The sequence below is a fragment of the Toxoplasma gondii genome, chromosome VIII (genome assembly GCF_000006565.2).
Source record: "Toxoplasma gondii ME49 chromosome VIII, whole genome shotgun sequence".
Taxonomy (NCBI): Eukaryota; Apicomplexa; class Conoidasida; order Eucoccidiorida; family Sarcocystidae; genus Toxoplasma; species Toxoplasma gondii.
Genome location: NC_031476.1, coordinates 3,041,125 through 3,051,100, shown reverse-complemented (window position 1 = coordinate 3,051,100; position 9,976 = coordinate 3,041,125). Strand labels below are relative to the sequence as shown.

Here is a 9,976-nt window from a genome sequence, read left to right as displayed (position 1 = left end):
TGAATTTTCGGCACTGGAACAGTGTTCGTCTCTTCCACCTGGTGTGGCTACTCAGCAAAAACTGGTCGTCCCGCTGGCGCAGAAGGCCATGCGTGGCTATTTGATGCTGCTTGCACAGGGAATTGTTTGTCGCTGGCTGGAACGTTTTGTGTAAGTGGTCACGGGCAGCGGTCTCCTGCGTGCTTGTAGTACGACTCGCGCATCTGGATGTACCGGGCAGCATTGTCAACGATGTAGCGCATTTCCACATAACAGTGACGAGCAGCTGTGCGATTCAGTATAGGCCACCATGTAGTGGCGGCCTGCAAAAACTGCAGGTATGAATGTGACATTCATAATACCTTCTGGCACGTATATATCGTTACGTGGCGTATAGGCGCCTGCGCTACCATCCTGAGAAAGATTGTCGGAACTGTTGTCCGCTCACCATTTCTAATACACGCAGGGATTCCAGCACGCACTGCATCCCACGTGTCTGTTCCATCCATCAGCTTCAAGCCTCTACAGGTGGTTAGACTGGTCGTTCAAGTTGGCGTTGAGTAGCAGTGAAGCATGCGTGGCATTCGACGACAATCGGTTCAGCGCTCCAGCAGCTCTTGAAAACGCCCCATTTCCGTGGCAAACACGGCAACACACTAGCTTATGTGGCATTAACCAAGCTTCCACTAATCGCTACACAACTGGGAGGTCCCCAGCATAAAAATACTTTCGAAACACCTGGTCCTTGCAGAAAAGGTACACGTCATTGTGGGTTCGAATGGAAAAACTGGAGGCGCTTACTTGCGATTTACAACAGTCGGCACAAAAACCCGACACTCAAGAAAGCTACCGAAAACCAACATGCATCCGACGGCTACACACTCGTGTACCTGTTCCACATCTTGTTCAGGTACTCCATCGAAATCAACGTGATCATTGCATGCGGAGCTATACGTACGTAATAGGTGGGGTAGCCAGTGTAGAGTGACATGATGCCTTCACGTCGGGTGATTTTGACCACGGCATCGCAGAAATTCTTGTAGGGCAATTGGCCGGTCACCGGGTCGCGACGCATCTTCTGCATCCTGTACAACGACAGAAATGAAAAGAAGCACTTTACATGCGTGGCTGATAATCAGTTAGTGCTCTCCTTTCTGAGTTCAAGAACCCCCGTACGCCAGCGCACCGTTTCCAGACGGCACGCAACCAGTTCGTTGCAGACGGCCCCACTCAAAACCAGAAGTGCTACGTATGCTTGCCTGCTTAGAGTTGAGGGAAAGAATTTGCTCAGTCTGGCGTGTTATCCTGGCCAGTCCCCTTTCAAATTTCATACTCGAACAAATATGAATACATAAATGTACGGGCTGGAATGCTCGTCGTTAAGGCTACTACTGGGAATCAAACCGGAATTGGATGTATTGATGTACAGTTATGGTCAGAGAATGTCACCGTGGCTGTTCTAGCGAACGCCTCGTTTCGGTTGCCAAATTAACAGGCGTATCACCATGTGACACGCGGAGCATCCATGAGCCCCTGCTCACCAGTTCCAGATGAAATGACGCGTACCTTGTCTTTATGAAGTCGAACGGTAAAGAAAATGTTACAGCGAAGAAACCTGATATGGCACTCGCCCCCAAAGTTGTCGTCCATCCTTTTCCGAAAGCGGGTTCCAAAAGCTCCTTCGCTTGATCGTTCGAGGCGAGCATGCCTGAGACAGTCGCAGCAGATACCCGAACAAATTCGTTCTGGTTCAACTCAGCCATCCACCCATGTAACTAACGCCTCCCCCGTTAGAATCCTTCGACGCGAATTCAAAGAGCAACTTGAAAAAAAAAGATCTGCTCTTCTTGGCTCGGAACACCGTGGCCGGACGCGAGTTTCCCGATGAATGCCACTGCTTCGCACATGAGTTAGCCGAACAGATCTACCGATGAGATCGCTCAAGGCAACAAGACTGCCTCTCAGTGTACCCGGAGTATGGGATGCACTGCATTACCGAAATCGCTTCTCACTTGTCGCTTACCCATATTTAGAGCCATGGCTCTGAGCACTGTTGGCGTGCTACCTCGCCAGAGACCAAAAAGACCTTCTTCTTTCACAATGCGGCTGATGGCATTCAAGACACCGGTGTAGTTTCGACGCTGGTCGGGAGGAAGTGTTGCATCCGCCTGTTGGTGCGATCGAGGAGAAAAAGCAACCAAAAGCGATTTCTTTCGGCTACGAATTGGGTGCACATCCTCACACGATCTGCATTGACATGTGACGCCTACAAACTCTCTGGCAGTCATGGAAGCATTCGTCGTTCCGCTGCTACTGGGACAAGAGAAGCTGTTTCACGGTGAAAACGCCTAATCATCTCTTGATACGGTCACACCTGTCGCTCTCCCGTGCAGTCTGCTGTACCCTAAGGGAACTATTTGCCTTTTCTGTAGGCGCTCGTTTCCGCGCATGTGATGCACCTCTTCGCCGAGAATTTGTGTCCAGTTTGTCGTATTCGTCAACAAGAGGTACACACCTGGAGACGGATCAGGGCAAGGTCAGCTGGATTGCCGAAAAAGCTCCCGAGGCCACCAGCGGCAAGCCCTGCCACGGCTTTCTTCCACAACGGCAGAGGTCGCGCGACGCCATTCTCGTCTTTCGGTTCCATTTGGCGCATCTCGTCGCTGATGATGCGGAAGAGACCCAGGCGGGCTGTACTGTATGTGAGCTGAAAAACGCACACACGTACAGAACGGCGAATGCTCATCCGGGCAAAGGCCCTGACACCCTGTCCGAAAGAAAGCCGAAACATAGAGGAACTCGCTCGGGGAGAGAAATTTGTAGTGCCATCCACTTGACTGGTGTGAGGAGCGACCCCAAGAAACAGCAGTCTGCGTGTTTTTTTCCTACAGGTTACACTCAATCCACTTTTGTCCCCAGGTAACCTGAGACTCAACCCTGCACGTTTCCGCCTGCAGCGTGACTATCCACGCCTGTTCTGCACCTGGTACTCAAGAGACATCGCGGTACTTCTAAATTGACCACGTTTCCACAGTCTGCATGATTTTTTGTGCGAGTCTAGTGGGTCTGAGGCGACAAGAAGCTTGAAGGAGAGGCACTGCAGCTTAGTGAGCTGTCCTGTCACTGCAGCCACCTTCACAGTCCAGCTGATAGCAAAAAGTTCGAGCAGACTTGAACGCTAAATCTGCGGGGGGGGGGGCGGCGAACCTGGCGGATCAGTCCAGCATCGAGACCTTTGTAGAGGCCTGAGATTCCTTCGTTTTTGGCGATGTTACGGCAGACAGTAAAGGGATTCGTTGAACCGCCAGCTTCTCCCGCCAGCTGAATGCGCACTTTGATCATATCTATTGGTTGGACGCAGGTCGTCGCAACGCACCCTGAGAGACCTCCGACAGCAAATGGCTGCACGCGCTTTATAAACGTGTCAGCCTTCTTGACCGAACCTGGAGAGGAAGAGGCCCCTGAAACAGCGCTTGAGGAGGCCGCCATGTTTCCTCACACTAACATACAACCAAAGGGAAGTTGGCGGGAGAAAGGGGCCAAAACCCTAATGTTCCTCACTGTCTGGTGAGTCCAACACAAACACAGTGGCCACGCGGATGGGTTCGAAAAAATTTCGAGGGTGAATACGCTACCACGCACGGGTCACGAAACGAAGACTCAACCGAGTCACGCAAATATCGCCCAGTCACAGCAGACGCTTCTGATCACAGGCGCGGTTGCTGCAAAAAACAGCATACCAAAACTGGCCAGCTCCGGCATACAGAGAGCCTCGTTCGGAGCGCCGAAAACCGGTCTCCGTCTGTCTCCGTCCTACACACTTGCGGCAGAGAGACACACGGTCCCGACGGATAAAATGTACCGGCAAGACCGTAAACAGTACTCCCAACGACTACTGTAACCCAGTAAAATGGCCTGAGGGATACAGCTGTAAAAAACTGACAGGGGATGTACCCGGTGTTCCCGTTATGGCGTCTACGTTGAAAAGGGGATGCCCCCGCAGAGCCGGCAGCCCCGTCCAAGAAAATAAAATATCAGATGTTTGTCCAGCATATCTTACCCACCAAAAATCCCAATACACAACTGGCAATCGGGAGTCTTTCAAAAACGTCGAAACACCGGTATGGGCTTCTTCCGTTTTACGTCTCTACGCGCACCGCATGGGTTGCGACTTTCTCACGACTCTGCGGACCGCCGGAACTCTTGCCCGCGGACACTTTCTTTTAGACAACTCGTAACAGAAACACACAATCGCTGCAGCGTACATTGAAGTAGATTGCCGAAAAATCAGGCCAGTATTCAACTCTTCTTGCGAAGGGAAAGCGTAAAAAAAGCAAGCAGTCCGATGTACAAGCGAGCAGATGAGCAGGACACACCAGTCAAAAAGTGATGCAGACAGCCAGCAGGAGTACAGTTTGGCAGACTCTCGGCTGCTGCGGTGCGCTCAAGTTCACCTCACCACGCTGGATGAGTCTGTGAGAGACATTCCTTTCAAAGCTTGTATGAAAGGTAGATGAGGGTTTCGGACAGGCACAGGACGAACGGGCTCGTATTTCCCAGGTTCTTGGAAATCTGTTGAGACCAAGCTTTTCGCCGTGACACCCCACCTGAACCGCCAGGTGAGCGATGCACCGCCTCCTGGCACCTCGCATGCACGGGCTGCGTCTCTGCATCTACCGTTTTCGTCTGAAGGTTGTCACGTGGTGGAGATCTGTTTCTTCTTAAGAATGACGCATCCATCGAAGTCTCGGCAGTGTCGGCCCTGCCCGGTCGTAGCCGTGTAAGCCAGTAAAGTTTCAGCTTCAAATCCATTTGGCAACTACACACAGCGAACACCGAAGAAGAACCACGCTTGCACACTCGATAGAAGCCGCAGGCTCTGCCCGTGGTTCGAAGTCACGCGAAGCAAGCTGCGTTTTTTCTGCGCGTGCTTCATTGTCATGTGTGTCCCTGTCTCAGACAATCCCGCTAACGCGAGGAGATTCGCAGAAGATCCATGAACAATACTGAACACTGAGTGTCTTGGGACGCGTTGTGCACTGGAGTTGCTTTTCTCCGCCAAGTCACCGTTCTGCGCTTGTAGAATCGCCAACACGCGTTCTCGTGGTCGTGTTTTAAGCCATTCCTTCCCCGCGCCGATCATCATCTGGACAACACACATCCGATACCACTTGGGATCGCCTTCCTCGTCATCTGAGGATGTGGATACGTGAAGTTTACTGTGAATAGAAGCAGAGGCACTGCAGTGTTCTCTGTAAAACACCGTACGCATCTCTGTCAGTGTCTCTTCTGCATTATTCCAACTGTCTTTTGCTGCACACTATCGAGCAGTTCTCTCCATCGGTGTACGCACGTGGCTCCTCATACCGGGCTAGAAGGAATTTCTGACCACGACGCCTCCACAAAAATGGCGGCTGTCACCAATCGCAGTTGATTTCGTTCGAATTCGGGGGGTCCGGAAGAGAGATGCAGAAACTCATGTCCTCTCGTCTTTCCTAAGCATTGGAAGAGAGGGAACTCTGTGAGCTGGTGGCGATGTGCGCGGATCCTTGGACGGTTCCCCCTTCCGCCAGTGTCATGACACTCTGGGCGTGATAGTGTAGAGAAACTGAAAACAGGCAGGAGTTTGTGCTATTCTCAGGAACGTCTTCGATGGGGATGAGCTCTGCGTTGGCACCAGCGGAGATAATGCTGTGTTAAAGAAGAAATTGGTTCGCTGTGTCCGTGTCTGAAGAAGGGGAATTGCACGTCGTTCAAATTCGGGCGACTCACCGCGTCCCGAAAAGGCACGCACTGCAAGCGGCGTCCTTGGCTGTGAAGACACGCTTCTTCCGGAGGGAGCCTGCTGCCTCTGATCCGTAAAGGGCCGCATCTTTGAATGGGTTTCCCGGATTATTCCGAACCAAAGGGGGAACTCGAAAAGATGGAGTCCGTTGGTGGTGGATTGCCTAAATCCAGTGGCACGCGTTCAGCCTCTGCGGGTACCTCAGCGGACCGCTATGACCGTCAGATTCGTATTTGGGGTGAACATGGCCAAAATGAGCTCAGAGCCGCATCCGTTCTCGTTTTGGGATCATCCGCTGTGGCTGGCGAGGTTCTAAAGAATCTTGTTTTGCCCGGCATTCGGCGGTTCGTGATTATCGACGATGCCCACGTGACGCGCTCCGACCTCCACAATACGATGCTCAGCCCTGGTGACCTCGGCAAGGCACGCGCAGCCAGCATGGTGCGCGAGCTTTTGGAACTTAACTCGGACGTGGAGGGTGCCTCGGTCCACATGAGTCCAGTGGCATATGTGACTGCATGCGAGGCCTCCGTCCTCAACTCGTGTGTCTGCTCACGCCGTGTTGAAGAGAATGCAATGCCTGATCCAGCTTCTTCAGCTGGCGATGCAGAGGGAACTGGTCCCGGCGAATCCGAAGTGGGATTGCCAGACATTTTTGACTTCTCCCTCGTCATCGCGTGTCAGCAGCCCCTTGACCTGGTTCGTCGTCTTAGCAGACTGTGTGGGTTAGAGCCTGTCGAGCAAACGACCTCCTCTGCCTCCACTATCTCGGTTTCTCACCCGATTTGCCACAACGGAGGCGCCGGTTTCGACTTTACAAGGTGTGCAACAACTGTTCCGACAACTCCTCCGCCAGCTGCTGAAAAAGCTGCATCGCTATGTAACGGACGGTGCTGTCAACGATCAGAAATCGTTCCGCTTATCAACGTCACAAGCGTCGGCCTTCTCGGCGTTGTCCGCGTCTGTGCAGGCGAATACTGCCTGGTAGAAAGGAAGGGCCAAAGCGAGGGAAGCGTAGACTTGCGGCTGTTCGATCCCTTCCCTGAACTCTACGAGTTTGCCATGGAGTATGATCTCAACCGCCTGGATGACCTCGCACACGCGCAAGTGCCGTTCGCTGTGATTCTCATTCAAGTGAGTACCCTGCAAGCGGGACCCAGTCTGGCACTGAGACACAGAACATGCGAGATCGGGAATAGAGGCGGGCGCCTGTGTTCAGGGTGGCCTTACGGGTACATTTATTTCCTACGCTTGCCTGAGTAATCGCCTGGCTTAGCTGGGAAAACGAGGATCCGAAGGCTTGCATGACTGGATCGCGTTCCAACGCGCTCAAGGGCTGCACTCTCAGGTGTTCTGTCATGTTGGTGGATCTTCGAAGCCTTTGCGTTTAACACGAGGAGATGGGGAGGTGCATCGGCATAGCAGCGCAAGTGGTATGGAAGCTCACTCTGTTTTAGAGATAACAGTTTTCCATGCTCGGCTGCTATGACTTGGCAGATACAGGACAATTGAGAAGGGACAAACCAAGCTTTGCTTTTGTAGAGTATCCAGAGAAGTCACGGCATACTCCCAATTCGTCGTTTATCGAGTAGCGACTGAGCAGGTGAGCCAGATAGCTGTGTTTTTAATGTCGAGGGGACTCGCTAATCGTCTATCGCTGGCAAAGCATCAAGATCTCCTTACTTTTTGTGACATTCGATGTCAGCGCTTTCACTTCCCGGGGTCCTGCTCTGCCATATCTCACCTCCAAATGTCTACGCATTCCCATGTGAAGTTGTGTATGTCCTAGACAGCGAAGCTGGTCAAAGCAACCGCGGAAAAGGGACTGGCACCAGTATTCTACTCAGAGTGTCCTGTCCTCTTTCTCTCAGGCTCTTGATCGGTATCGCCGAACCCAGTGCAGCTCCTCGTCAGATGCTTGCGCCATGGGGGAGCCGCCTCTGATGCCCTTACCACAGGAAGCTAGGGGTCAACTCGAAGCAATTATCCAGGGGATGCGGAGACACCCAGATGAAGTGAATTTCGACGAGGCAATGGCAAATGTCTTTAGAATTCTTAAGCCGCACAGTGTTTCTCAGGATACAGCTGAGGTATGTCGGGAAAACGGCGACTGTTAAGTAGAACCAAGTGGCGAAGCGTGGAGGTCGCTAAGTGGCATATGCTCACTTGACGATGCTTCGCTTCACTGTCCAGCAGGCTGCCCCAGAGGGGAGGGAGGCTGGCGACTGTACGTCGTTGATCATTTTGAGCAGTCTTGAGCTTGCGCCCTGGTAGTTTGCAACGAAAGCCGGAAAGGGCATCGAAAGCACTTCGCGAAGCGGATGCTCTTGAACGCAGGAAGGAAAGAACTGCACCTGAATTTTACAGTATCGTTTTCCAGTGTTCGCAAACAGTCTGTTACTTAGTGTTCCCTTTTGTTGTCTCGTTGTAATGTAGGTGATTGAACAAGCGTCATGTCCGTCATTCAAACCCGTGACGAACATCAACTTTTGGACTCTCGCTCGGGCTCTTGCCGCCTTTCAGAGAGCATGCAAGAAGCTGCCTGTGCAGGGCACTCTTCCGGATATGACAAGTGATACACAAAGTTTCATCCGCCTCCAACAGGTCTACTCAAAACGTGCAGAAGGTGACTGCAACGCAATCAAGGCAAGTGTCGCGATGATCCAAGAGGACAGCATCACCCTCGAGGGGGATGGTCAGGGAAGGAGACACGGCGGAGTGACAAACTCTCAAAGGTCCTGCTCTCCGCCGTTGCGGTGCTCGCAACTATCATCAAGAGAAGGTTCCGTTGGCTCGGCCTTTCGGAGGCGTGATTCAGAACGGAGTGGGGCATCGCTTGACGTCGAGAAGTTCTGTCGGAACGCGTACAACCTTAAGGTCATACGGTAAGCTGAGTTACACTTGCTACAGGTCTGTGTTCTTGGTTCAATGGAAGAGTATAGTTCACAGAAATTATGTCGTAGAAAAGTGTATGGTACTTCAGCGCCTGCAACTATGGGTAAGATCTAGGTGTCTTGGCAAGTCGTTGGAGCCACACTCGGGAGTAAATGGACAAATCACACGGGTTGTCTCCGGTGGCACCGGACCGGAAGCAGAAAAGCTAGTTCAACACCAACAACAAAATATGCCTGTCGGTTTTCTGTGGCACTGCCACACAATGGATTCAGTAGCATAGGAGGTACTTTTGTGTATCGATGGTTCCAGTATGTCAGAAGTCCGTTTTTATGTGTGCCGTTTGCTCACAGATATCGTTCAATTGGCGAGGAGTTCAACCCACTCACTGTGAACAGAGAAATGTACGGTGAGGCAGTTGCTGGTTTGCGGATGGAAGAGAGCGACGAAGGGATACCACTCCTTCCCTGGTATCTGGCTCTGTGGGCATGTCATCGGTTTGCCGCTCGCAACGGCTTCTTCCCAGGTGTAAGGGCAGTTGGATGGTTAGACGCCAACTCGAAACAGGAAATGAGTCTCAGTAAGGCAACGACGACCCACTGGGATGTGGATAAGAATGAGACAACAGGCCGTTGTTTAAATCCTCAGTATCAATGTGAATCTGAGGAAGGCGAACAACACCGTACGCAAGTTTCTGTGACTGCCAGACCGCCAGAAATGTCACTCGATGCAGCTATAGAAGGTTTGAAAAGAGAAGTGAATGTTTTGCTTTCCGAAATAAATGTACCAGATTTGACTGTTGATGAACGCATCATTAGGCAGATGGTTGCTTTTGGGGGAGCGGAGATTCACACGACTGCTGCAATTGTTGGAGGTGTCGCAGCGCAAGAAGCTGTCAAGCTAATATGCCGCCAATTCGAGCCCATCAATAACACTTTCATCTGGAACGGCATAGAGCGGAAAGCTGAGGTTCTTGAACTGTGACATTCGTATGTTGAGAATGAATGATTTCTCCTTCTCCTCTTGGACTAGTCTAACTCGCTGTAACCTTACTTGAGATTCTCAAGCTATTGGTTGGCTGTCTGGTAGACGATATTTCCAGTTATTCTGGCTTTGTTAGCTTGTGTCTATGAAAAAGATAAGAAGCCTCTATTGCACTTCTTGTGCACGCACGGCAGTACTGCTGCTGTGTAAGAGTAATGTCTCTGCAGCGTTGTCTCACACGTCAATGCGTGTTCTCTTCATTGGCAGCTTCTTTTTTGTAGTAGCCGCTGTCGAAGTTTGTTTCCATCCAAACCCGTAGTTTAGTCTTTCTGGTAG

At 51.7% G+C, this 9,976-nt stretch overlaps 2 protein-coding genes across 2 annotated transcripts; one reads left to right on the top strand and one right to left on the bottom strand.

The window, feature by feature from the left end:
• Positions 1-491: 491 nt before the first annotated feature.
• On the bottom strand, positions 492-4,321 carry OMT (2-oxoglutarate/malate translocase OMT). Its single transcript, XM_002365966.2, has 5 exons — positions 3,187-4,321; positions 2,495-2,686; positions 2,003-2,147; positions 1,546-1,687; positions 492-1,064 (listed from the first exon to the last, which is right to left on the bottom strand). The coding sequence occupies exons 1-5, from the start codon at positions 3,466-3,468 to the stop codon at positions 854-856; spliced, it is 972 nt and encodes a 323-aa protein (XP_002366007.1). The 5' UTR covers positions 3,469-4,321; the 3' UTR covers positions 492-853.
• Positions 4,322-5,857: 1,536 nt separating this feature from the next.
• TGME49_274070 (ThiF family protein) lies at positions 5,858-9,640 on the top strand (the record flags this gene model as incomplete). The annotated part of the gene is made up of 4 exons (XM_002365967.2): positions 5,858-6,898; positions 7,636-7,854; positions 8,201-8,649; positions 9,010-9,640. The coding sequence occupies 4 exons, from the start codon at positions 5,858-5,860 to the stop codon at positions 9,638-9,640; spliced, it is 2,340 nt and encodes a 779-aa protein (XP_002366008.1).
• Between the last annotated feature and the right edge of the window lie 336 nt (positions 9,641-9,976).